Consider the following 20284-nt stretch of genomic DNA (forward strand, 5'->3'; position numbering starts at 1 on the left):
AATATTTTATTTGCAAGAAACCAAACACAGATTCAATAAAATATAACATCCGTGTACTGGAGTAGTTATCTCGCCCAGGGTATGCGATAGCCAGGGTTTGCGACAGTTGGGGGTCGTTATGCCCAAACAGGGACTATGAACCATGGAAGAGTTCAAGGGTCCCTGGAACGGGGACATAACGGCAAACCCAGTCCAACCCCAAACAAAACCTTGCGAGGAATGAAACCCTCACGTTTAATGTAATTTACAGAATCAGAGGGCGAGTTTGTAAAAGAACATTTGGAACCGAAGAAAAACAAATTCACGATACCTGCAACAGGCCTTAAGTTTTACAAACCAGAACCCTGTTTGAACGATTAAAGCCAAATGCAGTTATCGAAAGACAACATAGCTAGCATATAAATTTGTAAATTATAAACAGAACTTTATGCGGGCCGAGGCCACCTTTTCCAACTAAAAACTCATAAATTTAAGCAATACATTTTAACTGAACAGTTCCAACCCAGAAATCGGGCGAGCTTAACCGGAAGATCAAATATGAAAGTTATATTGACATATTAGAAAAGAGTACAAAGCATGAGGCATGACTCTCATCGTTTTCAACAGGACATACATTTTTAACAGAGAAATATTTCAAAGTGCTACAACTTGAAACCCCGAAATTAAACTCCATGAAAACATGACTAGCTGGAGATACATATTCTTGTGTGATAGGAAGCACAGAGCTTGTACTGAAAACAATGCCTTCATAAGCAAAACCTATCAGAAGAAGAAACCTTTTGAAACCCTAACCATTCGAATTACAAAATGCTGTCAACAAGCCGAGAAGCCATTAGAATACAACGTACTAAGGACCGGATAACACCCTAACCTTCATAAGCAAAACCTATCAGAAGAAGAAACCTTTTGAAACCCTAACCATTCGAATTACAAAATGCTGTCAACAAGCCGAGAAGCCATTAGAATACAGTGTACTAAGGACCGGATAACACCCTAACCCCAAACCCTCCAGCCCGAGGGCGTCAGACCAGGATGAGCTCTTACCCGACATTCCTTAAAGACCAACGTTGAAGGAGCAATTTTCCACCAGGAGCAGCAGAGAGAACCGAGACTGTGAACCGGCATCCTGCAAGGTATCATAGTCATAAAGATATGATTAATGTGATTGAAGTATGAACAGGAAAAAGCTGCAACAGAATGGAAGTAAGTAGGAAAAGCCTGAATGGTTAAAAAAACACAAGTATACCTGTTAATGGAGAGACCGATGCCAGACAGAAAGGCTGGGTCTGCGGAGCCCTTCGATGCATGAAGTCTAGAGGTCGAACCCGATGGAGTGGATGCAGGAAGAGCGGCAATAGAGTAGGCTCCAAGGGACGGTTACCAAGCAATGAGTTCGAATCCCAAGAAAAATCGAGAAATGAATAACCTCGAAACCTTTCCACCGTAGGATCACGAGGGTTAATCCATGCCGTCGAATTGGACAGGAGTTCCAAGAGGAGATACAATGGCCAGATGGACTAACCGAGCCAGGTACAGAATGGTCAGATGAGTTTAATGTCAAACAGTAGTAGCTGCATGCTATGCCATGTGCTGGCACCATGTGCAAATCATCGGAAAAGAGCTGCGAGCTGCGTGGCTCACATGTCAGAAAATCAGCGACTAACTCAAAAGAGGGACTTGTAGTTATGTTGTGAAGAGACAACACAAAGAACATTGACACGTGCAGGGACCAGAGAGACTACAAAAGAGAGATGACACACATAAATGAGTAGATTGGAGACAAGAAACAAATTGTGACGTTAGGTAATGCATAGACAAGCCTTCCTTCAAGTATTTAAGCTCCCACCTTGGCATCGAGGAACAAGACGATAGTTGGGAACCTTTCGCTTTCAAACAAGCAATGCTTAAAATCCACCACCCTGAGACAAGGCTCATATATTTATAAAGGGGTGAAAACATGAGGGGATCGAATAGGTGGGAGAGAAAGACTGAATGTGAAAAAACCAGGGAAAGACAAATGTGTTTCATGGCACGCAAGTTAACAAAGTCATTAAAAACCCAAATCATGTACTCTTGGGTGCGATGTGCCTTTCTTATCTTAGAGTCATTGTGCTCCATAAGCAATTGTCCTTGGGATAGTGAAGCCATAACAAACTACAATAGGTGGAAGAAGTAAACAAACAGAATGTCGTACTCATACTCCTCTACCACCAAATGCCGACATTTAAAGCGATATGATGAGGGTAGGTGAGCGTGAGGTTGAGGGTGGTAAGGATGCCACACCTGGATGGGATTCGGACAAGTGGAGAGCTTGGCTCTCATTTTCATGTTTTCCTTCTCCTTCACCATTCTAGTTGCAAGCATGTCAATCATATTATGTGTTGCACTTGAGAGCCTTAATACCACCCCATCGAGGAAATTATTTTTATACAATACTATAACCATATATACCATTTAGGCATTGTTATTAAAATACTCATAATATCAATATAACATAGTACCATACCTAGACTATACCTATGCTACTAATGTGTTACTAAAAAAAGATTAGTTTTTTTTGTGCATTATTAATGGGAATCAACTTTTTTTTAACAACCACAAATATCAATATACAATGTTGCCTCGCTGTATTCTTTTAATACAATTTATATCAAAAGAAAGTACATTTTAAAGTTGCATAACATATATTCTTTTAATGCAATTTAATCAATTCATACTTTAATTTCAAAGACACTAATGCAATATTATAAAATTGCATTGATTCATAAATATAAAATAATTTACAAGGGGCTATGTAATTTACAATTCAATAAAAACTATATAAAAAAAATGATATGTTATATAAATATTTATTATGCAAAAATATATTATTTAAATGTTAACTAAAATTATTATAAAAAATAACTATATTAATTAAAAGTATGATATATTTTATTTTATTGGTAATATTTATAATATTAATTATAATACAAATTACCATACAAATTATAGTGCATTTAAATATGTTTGATTTTTGTTGTCACTTTACACTAATTTCAACATCAAAACTTTAATGATGAAATATTAAATTCTATCATACTCAACAATAATATTATTAACTAATATTCCATTTAAACTATGAATTATTATCATACTCAAAAGTAATATTATTAACTAATGTTCCATATCAGTTATTGTGTTCAAGAACGACACCATTAAATTATAACTTGAAACATTATTTTTTTAATATTTCTAAATGTTCCACATTATAACTTGAAACATTATCTTTTTAATATTTATAGATGGTCCACATATTTATAATTGTAGTTAATAAATTTATTTAATTTTATTCTAATTTAAACATATAATTTAGTATTTTAATAATATATTCTATTATTCATTTATTCAAATTTTTTTATATTTTTAATATAATATTAATTAAACATTGTAAATAATTTAGAACTTTGTCTTGATGATAGGTCTTGCTGTAGACTCGAAACATAGATATGAGATGACTCACATACCTAATACACAATTAATGTATCAAATTTTTTGTATTCTTAATATAATATTAATTAAACATTGTAAATAATTCAGAACTTTATCTTGATGATAGACCTTGGTGTAGATATGAGATGACTGAGATACCTAATACACAATTAATGTGAGTCCCGAGATGACAGTTAAAATTACTCTAAGAATTGTACCTATACCAGCTCTTAATATGAATAGATTTTTGCCCATAAAATTTTCAGTAACCTTTGCACTATGAAATGTCTTAACAAAACACCCTCCCACCATCTATTTTACACTCATAAATCTTATTTTTTAAAATTTTATTTGAATTTGAATTATTATTTATATTATAAATATATGTAACCAAATTATATTCTGCTTACAAAATTACTACTATTAAAAGTGCTTTGCTTTAGTAATGTGAAAAAATGTCACATTATTTATATGGTGTCAAAATAATAGCTATATTCAAAGTTTATAATAATTTTTTAATAAGAAAAATAATACCAACCATACTAACTAATTAATGATAAATGTCCATCATAATATTAAAAAAAATTTAAATCAAAAAATATAATATATTATTTAACATTAAAATAATAAATGAAACTATATAATATGAATACATGTAAAACTATTTTTATAAAATATTAAGATTTGAAATTTTATATATATTTTATTTAATTATTCAAAAATTATAGTAAATTATATTCTGTCACTAGAAAAATTCAAAATTTTTATGAAAAAATTTTGAAAGAAATTTAACCCATTCAAATAACCAAAACTTTTAATAAACACACTCAACCAAAAAAACGCCAAACAACTCTTTACTCAAATTAGTTGGGAAAAATAACTCACATAAATTTTCATATTATGTTTGTCCCAAAAATACAGAAGCCAAACACGGGCAAAAATTTACACTCCATTTAAGAAATCATATTAGAAATACAGAGGCCATACACCTGGGCAGAAATTTGCTGCAAGTACCTATGGAGGGCCAGTTCTTGATAGGTGAAGCAGCGCTACATATAGGGGTTCGTTTTTTTTGTATGTAAGTGAAGGTTTCATATGGACGATCGCAAAATCTGATGCCCAGAGGTTTAAGGCATCTATACTTGCCTCCATGAAGCGTGCCATGCTCTTCTCAACATACTGCGCCGCTTGCTTCACCTTCATCGACCTCCCAAACATTCCCTCGTCTGGAAAATTGTTCAACAAATGATCTCCGTTCAGAATTGCAGCCAACTGAACTACCTCCTGCTGAAACTCGCTCAGTTCCCTTTCACCCGATGTTAACTTCCTGGCAGTTCCCTGCTATACCTCCGGCAACACCTCTGCCGAATTAAAATATGCAATTAGCCCAAGTTCGAATCACAACTAACAAGTAAACAAAAGCGGGTCAAACAAAATTATGCAATCAGCCCAGCTTCGAATCACAACCAACAAATAAACAAAAGTTGGAGAAACGAAATTATGTAATCAGCCTAGGTTCGAATCACAACTAACAAATAAACAAAATCTAGGCAAACGAAATTATGTAATCATCCCAGTTCGAATCACAAACAACCAATAAACAAAAGTTGGGGAAACAAGTACTTGGGCAATCAGTGTGTGGACTATCCCGTAAGCTCACCACGCCTTCGAAAGTTCCAGCTCAGGCATCTCTGTGAGTGAGAAAATTGGCAGAGAGATTGAACATTTTCTTGATAATTACAGGAATTGATGAATGCTCGAACTCTGAGCTCGGTGATGGCCCGCTAGGGCGGTGCACCTTTTCGTCAAACATCGGTTGAGCACGATTATAGAAATTTAAATATCATTTGGGCGGGTTTTCAAATTCAAATGAGGGTGCCATTAAATGCGTATGTTATATTTCTTGTATTGTATAGCGTAGCGTTCAGATGGTTTGATGGTGGGGTAGAGAATTTCTCAACCGTATTGTGATGCGCATCCATGGCATGGTCCATATTTGGATGAAAGGTATGGTGAGCATTCATGGATGAAAGGTATGTCACGTCAATGCTGAAAAGTCACATTAAATATCGCTTGCCATGTTCATGGCCATGCGAATGCAGAGATGCTATAGCCGGCCTCCATACGGGCATTTAATGCCCTATGGCAGGCTGGTTAGCTCTTGCCGAGTCGATTCCGGTAGCGGTGTTCTCATTCGCAGGGCCAAGGGTACGTAATGCCGTGTAACCATTATTATATTATATTTATAATATAATTATTATTATATTTATTAATATTAATTATATTTATATATTTATTGATATCAATATTAAATCCATATGATTAAAATTTTTAATATAATTAGAGTAATTTTCAATAAAACAGAAAAAAGAAAAACAAATATATATATATATATATATATACCTTCCACTACCACAACCTGTGTAAGAATCTTGTGCCATTCGCATTTGACTGATGAATACATACGACTTGTGCAAAGAAACCCGTTCCATACGCACCTTTCTGTTTTATATACACGTCCTAATCATATATATTTATTTATAAACTTGTTCCATAGGCATCTTTCTGTTTTATATACGATTGGATTAACGTGGTAATCATATTTATTCATGGGCGATGTGTTGAATTGATTCACACGGAATTATATGTTCTGGTATCTCCTTTGTCTGCAGGGTTGCCTATTGACCTTGTTTGCATATACTCGGTCACAATGGATATTGGATGGGTATTGTGGTATTCTGTGCTAGGGATCACCTCCGCCATCGTATTCTTGGTGTTAGATTTGTGGAGGAGGAGGACTTATGGCAGGCTTCCTCCCGGGCCTCCGGGATGGCCGATGGTCGGAAATCTGTTGCAGTTGGGTAACAAACCCATCGAATCTCTCTTTAACCTCGCTACCAAATACGGGCCTCTCATGCGTGTCTCCCTCGGAATGAAAACGACAGTGGTGGTCTCCTCTCCGGCCATGGCAAAAGACGTTTTGATGACCCACGACCATGTCCTTGCAGGCCGAACTGTCATACAATCAATCAAATATGCTTCCTACGACAAGACCTCAGTAGGATGGGCTCAGTGTGGACCTTACTGGCGTATGCTCAGACGAATATCCAATACAGAGCTCTTCAGTGTCAAGAGGCTAGAGAACCTGCAACATTTGAGAAGGGATCAAGTATTGCGAACGATCCACCAAATTCTGCAGGAAGGTATAAAGGGGAATAGTATAAATATTGAAGATACTATGGTCCACTGTGTTGTTAATCTGTTGGGTAACATGGCCTTTGGTAAAGACATGTTCGATTCCCACTCTCCAGCCTTCCAAGAGTTCAAAGACAGTATTTCGAAAATGATGGCGAATGCAACAGCTCCCAATTTGGCAGACTATTTCCCCTTTCTTCAGTGGTTGGATCCTCAGGTCGTTGGACGTAACACAAAAATCCATATGGAAAGGATGTACATTATTATAGACAAATTCATAGAGGACCGTGTGGCCAAAAGAGACAAAATGATGGACGGCAATGATGGTCCCAAGGATCTCTTGGACGTTCTGTTGGACATGAGAAGCAATGAATTTAGTCTCGTCGATATCAGAGGCTACTTAACTGTAACTCATTTTATTACCTCTTGTCAGTGAATGTATTTACTACTGCAATTAACACTGCCGAACCCAATTCCTCTGTTGCTTATTTGGTTGTTGCAGGACATTTTTGCGGCAGGGAGTGACACCACCGGTAAGACGATGGAGTGGGCGATGGCAGAACTCATACGCAATCCCGATAAAATGAAACGAGCCCAGGCCGAGTTGGACCAGGTGGTTGGCAGTAACCGAAGGGTGGAAGAAAGTGACACGGACCGTCTCCCTTACCTGTGTGCAGTGGTAAAAGAAGTGTTTCGGCTCCACCCAGTAGTTCCTCTGCTCCTCCCACATAGAGCAGCTAGGGCTTGTGAAATTGGGGGATACCTGATACCCAAAGATACCCAAATATTAGTGAATGTATGGGCGATCGGAAGGGACCCTGCCATGTGGAATGAGCCGTTGAAATTTATGCCAGAGAGATTTATGGATACTAAGATGAGTAAGCTGGATTTCAAGGGTCAGCACTTCGAGCTGCTACCGTTTGGAGCAGGTAGGAGAATCTGCGTGGGTCTGCCTTTGGCGAGTCGGATAATTCATCTGGTCTTGGCTTCTCTCCTGCATTCCTTTGACTGGGCACCTCCCAATGGCATGAGTGCAGAGGATGTGGACATGGGAGATAAGGTTGGGGTGGTTCTACAAAAGGCGGTGCGCTTGGAAGCAATTCCTACTCCACGCCTTCCACGGGATGTCTATTGACGTACGGTGTCCAAAGTATGGTTGAATCTATGTCAGTTCATGAATGTTTTATCACTCATACTTTGAGACGCATATTTATGTTGGTGAATAGTCCTATATTTATGTTTGTGACTAGTCCCAAGGGATAGTTTATTTGTTTGAATTCCAGTTGTTAAGTATTTCGTTAAACAAGGTTGGAGTTTAGTTTGGATCTTTCTGCCCGATTTTCTCATAAATTAAATATCTATATTTATACATAATGAAATTATGTTAAAATGGATGTATATGAAAAACATTTAAAAGTTTTTAACAGCTTTTAAAATATTATTTTAATCTCATGGTTGGAATTTCTAAATTAGGATTACAACTCAATTTAAATTGTATTTATTGTATAATTAGATAATATATTTTAAAAAAATCATTTGTAAATGGTTGGTTTATTATTATTTTTAATTATGGTTTTATGATAATTTATTTTTTATATATAATTTTAAAAAAAATATTTTTATTATTTTTATTTTTATTTAATAAATAAAACAATATAAAATTGTCAAAATTATGAAATTTAATGAATAAGTTAGTTTTCAAATCTTTATCATGTAAATTTTATATTTTTCTTCTATTCAAGAATTGAGTTATGATTATTTTTTTAGTTCAAGTTAATGAATTATTTTTATTTTATTTAAATTTTCAAAATTATATATAAAATGCAAAAACATAATATAATTTTAAGATCACAATCATTAAATACTAAATTAGTGAAATTAGTGTATGAGATCCTAGAATTTTATAGAAATTAATGTGTAGATTCAAAACTACTTATGAAATTTACTAAATCACAAGACTTGAAGCTACTCTACTCATTTGCAGAAGTTAATTCACCATCTAGAACACAAATCATAGACATACAAAAGGAAACGTCACCCATACACAATATTTATTTAGGGGAAAGTAAGTGCTCAAAACCCCTTCCCATTTGTATTGCAATAATCAGAGAATAGAGATGAAATACATATGCTTGCTAAAGCTTGAAAACACTGTGCAAGTGTATAGTTTATTGCTTCTGCCTGATTGACTGACTATGGCCAACACTTAACCAATTTTTAAGCTCTCCAAGCTCTTATTTCCTTGTGTCATTCCCTTGGGAAATTGGCCCCTATTATTTAGGAATTCCCCACTATAGAATTTCACAATTGTCTTAGGTCCTTCCTCTAACTACATGCACCACCTGTACACATTGGAATATGCTACAACTGATAGTACATTGCCTTGGAATCTCCATCTCAACTTGGTAACTCGAATTCTTTGCATGAAACAATTATTTTGGGTTTATTGATCAGTTAATTGGTTGATCACTAATTGTGGTTGAAGTTCCACTTCCACAACTTGACATCCACTAGTTCTTCTAACAATTGGAACTAGTTAAAATGACAAGAACTCAAATTAACTAAAGTAGATTGCTACAAATTAGCAATCAAACATACTAAAATGAACTTAAGATTCCCCAACTCGAATTAACTGATTTAACTGAGTGGCAAGTGCCATGTCACCTTAGTTAACTACCTCCAAGGTTTATGCTAAAATAGAAATTTGAATTTTCTCCAGATTGACCAAGACCAAGTCAAACTGAGATTTTCTTGTTGCATTTTCAAAACTCTCTCTTAGCAAGAAAGGGGTTATCAACCACCCCTATCCTACACCTGTGGAACTTAAACTTCTCTCTTGACAAGGCCTTTGTCAAAATATCAACATCTTGTTCCTCTGTCGAAATGTACTGCAACAACATAATCCGCCTCTATGCACAATCTCGTAGATGGCAATACCAGATATCAATATGCTTGGATCGATCGTGAAAAAAAATATTTTCAAAGAGTTTGATACAACTCTAATTATCACAGTAAATCATAATAGGATCGATCATCTCACTAAATAAGCCAACAAATATCTTTCTCATCGAGATCGCCTCACATGCTACTTGACTTGCAACCATGTATTCTACTTCCGCCGAGCTGAGTGCCACAAATATTTGCTTCCTGTTATTCCAAGAAACCATTGCAGAACCAACACTGAAAATTCCACCTGATGTACTCTTCTAATATGATGGAATTCCCATCCAATGTGCATCGGTGAAGCCACACAGCTTCACTCGCTCTATCCATCTTTACCAAGTCCAAATTGGGTAGTGCCTCTGAGGTACCGTAGAACATGCTTAGCTTCCCTCCAAAATAATTTGGTTGGCCTAACCATAGATTGGCTCATTTGGTTGACTACAAAGCACATATCTGGTCGTGTGTTAATAGGATACATGAGTAAACCCACCAACTGTCGATACACAGTCACATCCACTTCCTCACTTGAAGTGGCATCCTTTTTCGTCCAGTGGGTCGCTAGAGGAGTCTCCATGGGTTTGCACCTATCCATGCGGAACCTCTGAACTATATCGTTGGCATACTTTCCATGAGAGACAAACAGTTCCCCATCACCTTTCCATACTTACAACATGAGGAAGTAGTGCATGAGGCCCATGTCCTTCATCTTAAACTCTCTTGCAAGGTCTGCCTTGCAAGATCTGATTAGTTTCTCATCACCAGTCCAGATCAAGTCATCAACATATAAAACATTAATAAAAAATTTACCTTCTACCAAAATATGATAGAGGTTTGCATCCGCTTCACTTTTGGTGAAGCTCAAACCAATGATATAACCATTGATCCTAGTGTACCAAGCATGAGGTGCTTGCTTGAGACCATACAACACTCGCTTGAGTTTTCACACATGAGACTCTCGATCAAAAGTCTCGAATCCTTTTGGTTGCTCAACATACATCTCCTCCTCAATAACTCCATTGAGGAATGTTGTTTTCACATCCATTTGGTGGATATTCCACCCTATCTATGTAGCCAAAGCAAGGATTGATCTAATGGATGAGTACCTTGCTACAGGAGAAATGGTCTCCTCATAGACAATCCCCTCAACCTCAGAGCACCCCTTGGACGCAAATTTGGCCTTGTACTTTTCTATGCTACCATGTTTTGCATGCTTCACTTTGAAGATCCATCTCAAACCCACAACTAATTTGACTACAGTTCTTGGGAACACTTCCAAAACACTATTTTTCACAATGGATTTATACTCCTCCACCATTGCATCAACCCATACAGGTTTCTCTACTTCCTCCTCGATAGAGGATGGCTTAATCTCTAATAGCTCAGTAACTAGAGCCATGTATCCAATGTACCAATCTGGTGACCGTCTCTGCCTACATTGATTTGAAGGAACACCCACATTCTCCCTCACATCCTACACAAGTCTCTCAACTTCCCTGATTCTCTTTCTTCCTTATTTGGATTGTTTTTCTTGAGTGTTTATCTCCACTCTCTGCTCCTCAACTTATGGTTGTCCACAACATCCTGAGGCTCCTCCTTTGGAGCTAAAATCTCCTCCTCTAGTGGGATTTGAAGTTCACACTCAAGATAGCACTACATGGATTTGTCTTCATCAAAATTTACATCCCTTTGCCGAAATTTCATTCTAAGTGATGGAAAATACACACGGTAGTCGTGGGGCATTTTTGTGTAACCCACAAATACCCCCAACTCTATTGTCTACTCTAGCTTCTTCTCTGATTCTTTGGAGACATGGCAGTAGACAGAGGCTCCAAAAATTATGAAGTGCGACACATCGAGCTTCGCCCCTGAGAGATCCTCCTCTAGTGTGGTCATGCCAAGAATCCGATAAGGACTCCTCTTCTACAAATAGACCGCTATGTTGCATGCTTCAGCCCACAAGTGCAGAGGTAGGATTTGGTTATGCAACATTGCCCATGTTGCTCCCACAATGCTACAATTCTTCCTCTCAGGCACCCCATTCTGCTATGGGTTGTGGGCTGTTGTTAACTCTCGTCAAATGTCTTCTTTTACACAGAAATTTTTAGACTCATTCGACACGTACTCACCTCCATTATCACTCATGAGAGCCTTCACCTTCTTGCCTGTTTATTTCTCCACCAATGCCTTGAACTCTAAGAACTTGGAGAAAGTCTCATCCTTCTTCCGTATGAAGAAGGTTCAACACTTCCGTGAGAAGTCATCAATAAAGGTGACAAAATACTTGTGCCTAGCAGTGGAGGTTGTCAATAAAGGTCCACAGACATTAGAGTGGATCCTTTTAAAGAATACATGTGCTCTGTTATCCCGATCATGGAGAGTGGCTTTTGTGTACTTCCCCAAGGTACATCCTTTGCATGTATCATGCCTCTCTAGTACTCCTTTGGGGATTTCTGTGGTTATCTATTGCATGATTTTCAAAGCGTCATGATGCAAATGGGAAAGTATTCTATACCAAATTTCATGAAATCTCGACTTTGCACCTTCTCTGCATTTGTGCTCAATGCAACACAATCCTCGACATATAGCTTGTAGATGTTATTCACATGAACCCCGATTTGCTTCACCTGTCTCGTAGCTATGTGTCTCAAGAATAACTTTCCTTTGTTGAAGATCACATCATAACCACGGTATGCCAAAATTGCAACAGAGACAATTTTCTTCTTTAAACTCAAAACAAACATCACATCCTTGGGTCTGAGAGGGGAGCGTAACTCCCTCTAAAAGGTGACTATATCAATCTTGGTGGTATTATGACATCCATCATCTCCCATCTCGATGTGCATCTAGAAATACTTCTCCTCAAAATCACTAAAAAAATCTTTATTCCCTGTCATATAGAATGAGGCATCGTTGTCAAGGTACCACACGCTTCCCATCACCGCGTTGGACATGCATGCAATGAGAGTAAATAACACTCGAATTTTGAAGCCAAAGCTTCACTCACTGCCCCACTTGACGCTTTCTTGCTTGTCTTCTTGTGTGGACACTTCGTGGCATAATGCCCGAATTCATGACAGTGAAAGCATTTGATTTTGGACAAGTCTTTCTTATTTCCCCCTTGACTAGATTTTTCTTTTGATTGGGATTTCTTCCCTTTCCCTTTCTTTGCCTTACTAGCTAAGTCACACTTCTTTTCATCCTCACCCTTTGATGAAATCCCATCTCTGGTATTCTACCTTATTTCCTCATGTACCGAATCAGACCATGATCAGACCATAGGCATTCCAAATTTGGTAGTTTCTCCCTCCCATTCACCAAATCTTGGTAGTTATGCTAGCTCTTGGGAAGGCCTAGAAGGTCTAGGCTTACCAAATGATCCTTTGCTACAGTAACACCAACTTTGCCAAGTTCATCATGACATTGTGTGAACCAACTAAGGTACTATGGAATGGTCTCACTCCTTTGCATCTTGATTTTTCGAAGTTTATCCTTGAGTGCTAACTTCTTCTGGTCACCACTATTCTAGAACAAATCTGTCAATTCCTGCCACATTGTATAAAAAGTCTCTTTCCCGTGGATATTAGAGACAATATGGTCTCATACTCCCTCCAATATGATTCTCCTCGCCTTGGCTACACATTTCTTTGATTTTGCTAGATCCTTAGCATCAGATGGTGTTGGTTTTAGAATATCATTATCAATGAATTCCTTCAAACCATTATCTTCAAGTACTACGTCCATGTGGTCCTTCCATGCAACATAATTCAAGCTTACCTCAAGGTCATACTCAAGCCTTAGTCCAGTGAAAGCCATCTTCTTAGTCCTGAAGAAAACCTGCAACATTGATCTTCAAATTCGAACCTCCTGCAATGACAAATTCGAAATCTCTTCTCGACAATTATTCTAGCTCTGATACCATGTGGAAATTAATGTGTAGATTCAAAATTGCTCATGGAATTTACTAAATCACAAGACTTGAAGCTATTTTATTGATCTACGAAAGTTAATTCACCATCTAGAAAACAAAACATAGACATGCAAAACGAAACATCACACATGCACAAAGATTTATCTAGGGGAAAGCAACTGATCAAAACCCCTTCCTATCTGTATTAACTTATATAGAGACAAAATACATATGCTTCCTCGAGCTTGAGAACACCCTACAAGTGTATAGTCTATCCCTTCTGCCTAATCGACTGACTCTGGCCAACACTTAGGCAATTTTGAAGTCCTCGAAGCTCCTATTTCCTTGTGTTTTTGCCTTGGGAAATTTCCCCCTATTATTTAGGAATTTCCCACTATGGAATTGTGCAATTTCCTTAGGTCCTTCCTCCAACTACATGTACCACCTGTACACATTGGAATATGCTACAATTGATAGTACATTGCCTTGAAATCTCCATCTCCACTGGGTAGCTCGAATTATCTGCATGCAACAGTAATTTTGGGTTGAATGATCAGTTAATTGGTTGATCACTGAGTGTGGTTGAAGTTCCACTGCCATAACTTGACCTCCACTAGTTCTTATGATAGTTAGAACTAGTTAAAATGACAATAACTCAAATTAATTGAAATAGATTGCTACAAATTAGCAATCAAACATACTGAACTGAACTCAAGATTCCCCAACTTGAATTAGCTAAGTTAACTAAGTGACAAGTGCCATGTCACCTCAGTTAACTACCTCCAAGATTTCTGCTGAAATAGAAATTCAAATTTTCCCTAGTTTGACCAAGGCAAAGTCAAATTGAGATTTTCTTACTGCATTTTCAACATATTTGAAAAAAAATAGAATCTCCCCTTTCAACAACAATTGCCTACTATAATTTATGAAGATATACATACTCTATCCATATACAAAATAATATAATTTTAAGATCACAATCAACTTAAATACCAAATTAGTGAAATTAGTGTATGCGATCTTATTATTTAAAAAAAAAAATTGAATCTCCCCTTCGAACAAAGAATGACTACATATCTATATATATATATATATATATATATATATATATATGGTGATGGAAACTTTGCTAAAATGAGAGGGGGTAAATCACTTTAGTACATTCATGGACATAAATTTCTTTTCCTTTCAATGATTAACTTAACTATTAAATCAACATCTTAACACATTAATAACAACAAATTTAATAAGTGAAAAACAAGTAATATGTAAACCAAAACACCACATTAGCACATAAAAAAACATATATGGACACCAGATATAAGTGGAAACCCATAAAGGGAGAAAAACATAATGCAAATGCAAGCTCCTACTCCCTTATTAAATATGATTTTCTGTAGGATCCAACCTACAAGTAGTTTCTACCTCAACTCTTTTGAATTCTTCAACTTGCAAGGAAGCTTCAACTCCCACAATTTTTCTGTAGGCTACAACCCACAAGAGGATCCTACCTCAACATGTTCTTTAACAAGCTACAACTTGAAAGGAGACTACAATCCCCTGATACAAAGAAGAAAATAATGTGTTGGTTACCTGGTCTATGACTTTGCATACCTTCATCTGTATCACTGCCTCTTCTCCCATCTGTTCTATATGTGTCAGGTAATAAACAACTCAAATCAAATCTCACTTTCTCTAACTCTCTAACGATTCAACTTTTCCGAAAGCACATACTTCTATAAATATAGTTTGTTGGCTATTTGTAATCCATGCATGAATAAGAAGTGAAAAGTTTGCCTCTTTGCATTCCAAGGATGTCTCTTCATTTCGAAACTCTTCCAATATTTGAATATTAAAAATAGATAAAATGAATTTCAACACGTGCATTAATATAGTCCACCTTTAAATATTAGAAAAATAAAAGTTCTAATTAGATTTTAATGAGCTTTATATATAAAACATATGCGAGCTAACATCTCGAAAAAATTGTTCTACACATATTTTCTTTTTCCATAGCCTTGCACCACAATATTCTTCATGCCTTTGTCATGCATCACAATAATGTCATGTCTTTTCCTTTTCCTTTTCCTTAGCGTTGCATCACAAGAGTGAGTAATCTCTTCTCCTTTACTCAATAACATACTCACCCAAATCATCATGACAACATCACTAGCAGCACAGCCAACATATGCAACCAATTACACAACATATGCAAGCACCATCAGAACTCCTTCACTTCAACAACATATAAGAGCTCCAAGAAAGCATAAGAATAAAAACCATAACAACCATAGCATAAACATAAGCATAATACACATACATCAACTATGCATACATCAATTGACATAACGACATCACAAACATAACAGACTCAACAAGTATGCAACCAACAAATATTACATCACTTGCAGCAACTCATAACATGAGCTTATGCAACTAAAAAATTACATCACTTGTGACAACTCCCTTTGCAACATACATATCAACATAAGAATCACCATCTAACTAGGCCATATCTCTCAGTTGCATCTTCTCACACACACTTTTGTCAAGCAAACATAACAACAAGTATTACAATGCCTATCTGTTGCTCCTTTGTTGGAAGGCCTATCTTGTCGCTCACAAGCATACCTATGTTCTCTGACAGGTAACATACTTAGTTGTACATATGGTGACCACACTTCTTGTTCCTCTTTTTCCATCAAGCATACCAAGTCATCAAGCAATCAACTTTGCACTATAAAGCAATCAACCTTGCGACAATCCACTAAGCAATCCTCTTTATCACTATGACAATTTCATCAACATACATGACACACCTCATCAACATGACTATAACAATATGACTAACTCATTAATCGTCAAACAACCCAAACTGCATTAATATGGCAGATCTCATCATCATGACACACCTCTTTTGAGATTAATGCCAACATTGACAATATAAAGTTACTATCATTAATTAATTTGGGTTCTGAAGAAAAGATATATATAGAGAGATTTAATACCACTTAATTATAATTTCTATAGTTTCATGTTGTGATTTCACAATTAAAAGTGATTCCAACAAAATAATTACATATCAATGAATAAATATAATAATAAAAAATATGAAAACAATGAAAAAATTGTATTCATTCACATAATCTATATACTTCTATCTTTTTCTTATAGAATAATAATAAATTAAGTTTAATTTTTTTTTTAAATTCAAAAAATTAATATATTCACACTATGCATATAAAATTCAACATTAATTATTCAAATTATTAAAAAAATTTGGAAGATTGTTCAAAAAATTATTAAAAATCTACATTATTTGAAATTCTTAAAATTAGAAGATAAAATTACAGAGAATTCCTTCAAACATGAACAAAAAAAACTATACAATAAAATTAATATGAAAATATATTGTTTAGAAGATTATATATATATATAATGATTTTGTGATAAAAAACCCTAACAATAAATTCAATATGGCTATAATGTTGAGCACTAAAAGAAAGGAGAACCACTTCCATTTCAAGTATGTTGGATAATTGTGATATGCCCATATAATCACCATGGCAGCCATGAAAGTCAATGTTGGTTTACAAGACAAGATTCTCTTATCATAACAAAAACGATCATAAGAACTACAATTATCATAAACATGAGAACTCCTAGTTATGGATACCAATGTTTTAGGTGGATTGTGGTATTTTGTTTTTTTTAATGAAACTTGGGTTTCTTAAATACAGAATTTTCTCTTCTAACTAGTTCCGTCGACACACTTATAGTCATGGGATTTCAATAATTCTAAGAAGAAGCTACTATATTCCCCTTCAACTTTATGGCACCCGCTCAAAAACAGATATAAGCACTTAAAAGTATAGATATTTTAGATTCCCATTGGAAAAAAACATACATATATTGAGCATAGATGTTTAAATGATTTTGGATATTTTAGATTCCCATGGAAAAAAAACACACATATATTGAACACAGATATTTAAATGATTTGGATGCTGAAGATTATAGATATTTCAATTTCCATCGGATAAAACACATTCAAATTCAAATAAATATGGCTAATTGCAATTATTCCCACCAAAATATCCAACACCAATGACGATGGCCAAATGTCCATGAAATTGACCTCCAAAGACCATGAATGTACCTTTGGATCAATGAGAGTTGGTATTTGTTGGACTTATCACAACCAATGAATATCACCTCCCGGTATAATTAAATGATAAACTTTCTTTTGAAACAAGTGTTTAAGTTTTATTTTTCTTTCTCAAGCTATTTATTAAATAACACTAATGTTATAGGATATGTTGACGGGATAGTGTGTTTTATGTTTAGTTAAAATTTAATAGGCTAAATTTTAATTATATTAATGGTTGGTGTAGTTTAGGTTGAGTGTGATTTTTAGATGAGGTTAATGATTTAAATACTTTTACATTGCAATTTTTCAAATTATAAATCAAAATTCATATAATTTTTTGGAAAATTCAAATTACTTAACAAACAAAAAAAATATAATAACATTCAAATATCTAATAAATAATATAAAATAATAAAACTTAATACTTACCATCATTCAACAAAGAAATACATTGGTAAGCAATTTACATGACTTTAATTTAATTGATTTTTTTTATTAATATAATTTACATTTTTTTTAAGAATTTGAAGATGGAATTGATTAGTTAATAACGATTATGATTTTTTTTTACTGGTTTGAACTGGGATATTGCATAAATAATCTATAGAACGTTGAAGTACACATTTGACAAATACTTTTTGTTTGTCACAATTCATGCGATATATTCAACATTGTATCAACACATTCCTTTATAATAAAAGAGTATTTACATTAAAAATTTACTTAGTTAAATGTAATATTTATATTTTTATATTAAATATTCTAATCAAACATATAACATTATAATTTTAAAAAATATTAATATTTATCATTCTTATTTATTAAATTGTTGGAAAACATCAGGAAAAATTATAATAAAAAAAAATTAAAGACATTAATATGAATTTTATAATACATCATCATTATTAAATATGGGTATGAAATTATAATATATTTTTATTTTAATATAAGGAAATATAATTTTAGGGGGAAACTCATTTGGTGATTAAAGTAATATGAAATTTGTGAAATCCGTGAAATCTAAGGTTCAAATACTTTAATTGTGACCTAGTTTATGGGGGGAGGATAGGTCATACACCCCTAGAAGTTTACTAGTAGTTACGTGTCAGGTAGGTTGTTGCTCCTCTGGGATACAAAAGAAAATAGTTTTATTTTAATCTTATATTATTTAATAACGATTTAGATTAAATTTATAATATCAAAATATATTATTATCCCTACTACTCATAAGATATATCGCAATCAATTTGCGTTAACCCTTTAATTAATTATTGGTTGAACAAAAACTAAACAAGCAATTTCTAAAGTGAAAATTAGAAAACAAGAAAAAAATTAATTTTTTTAATTATATTTATTTGCATTTTGATTGGTTAATGGACCTTGGGTCTAATTTTGTAATGATGTTTTTGTTTCTTTTTATTGTAATGCAGTGTATTATGGTACGAATATGTGATGGCAGACCTTTATTTGGCTTCAAATCTTACGCGTAAGTGAGTAAATGATGTTTCCATAATTCCAAAGCATACATAGTTCCCAAAGTAGTCGGGGCCGATTTAATCCTTCCTATTTGCAGCAGATTTGCAGCTCATTGTTCCAATTGTCGACTAACTGATGGCCCAAGTGCATTTTCAAGGTTGTTGAATTAATACAATGTATGATGAGATTTAATACAATGTCCATGCCATTGGATTTGGCATACTTAAAAAGAAAAGAATATAGATTCCACGAATTCTAAAGCAAATCGAATAAATTTGTATGAAGCATAATTAAATCACAACTAATATTAAATGAAAAAGCATGAATGTATCTTCCATCATCATGCGAAGGAGAGTGGGCCCAAATGGAGCGATCGGGAGGTTGATTTTGACTTTAACATTGGAGGGCGGGCCCCTCCTTTTGTGTTTAAAAATTAGTTAATTATTTTATTGGCATAATAACTAATAGAATTTTCCCACGTCGCAGTGGTTCATTCACCCACATGTCAGTGGTATTATTTATGTCAAGTACTAGTCAGAGTCAGGGTTATCCATCAAGCAAACCACTTCTGTTTTTTGGGACTAAACCCTGAGCTCTGATCTAGTCGAGGTCGGTGCTCTTCGTTGGTGCATTGACCTAGATGACCCAACCACATTTCTAACCTCGATTATATATATATATATATATATATATATAATCTTATTTGCACAAAAAATAATAAAAAAATTCCCAAGTAGCAGTGGTTCAGTGACCAATGTGGCAATGGCAATATTTAGATCAAGGAGCAGTCAGATTCAACGCTCTCAATGGCCACTTTCATTGTTTTTGGGCCTGAGCCCCTACCTTTGACCTAGTCGAGGTCAGTGCTCTTCATTGGTGCATCAACCTGCTTGAATGGGGCACATTCCCAACCATGACTATATATATGAAATTTATGTTTCTATTCTCCACATTGCAATAACACATTAGCCCATGCGCAGTAGCCATCTGAAAGGCCTAGCAGAGTGGGGCATATCCATGAGCGGGTCCAGCTTTAGCTTACCACTTGACATGGTAGGATAGCATTGCGAGAAGATCATCCATCATTTAGGTAGTATCGCCTCAGTGGTCCTTGTGGAAGTAGTTAGTTCAAAGCTCAGTTGGGG

At 35.1% G+C, this 20284-nt stretch overlaps 1 protein-coding gene across 1 annotated transcript; it reads left to right on the forward strand.

Annotated features, from left to right (window-relative positions):
• The first annotated feature begins 6178 nt into the window (after window positions 1-6178).
• LOC149231782 (cytochrome P450 76T24-like) lies at window positions 6179-7817 on the forward strand. The gene is made up of 2 exons (XM_089376372.1): window positions 6179-7069; window positions 7166-7817. The coding sequence occupies exons 1-2, from the start codon at window positions 6179-6181 to the stop codon at window positions 7796-7798; spliced, it is 1524 nt and encodes a 507-aa protein (XP_089232498.1). The 3' UTR covers window positions 7799-7817.
• Window positions 7818-20284: the final 12467 nt, after the last annotated feature.

The sequence above is a fragment of the Pinus tabuliformis genome, chromosome J (assembly GCF_031772625.1).
Source record: "Pinus tabuliformis cultivar Carrire ecotype Pingquan chromosome J, CPIR1, whole genome shotgun sequence".
Taxonomy (NCBI): Eukaryota; Viridiplantae; Streptophyta; class Pinopsida; order Pinales; family Pinaceae; genus Pinus; species Pinus tabuliformis.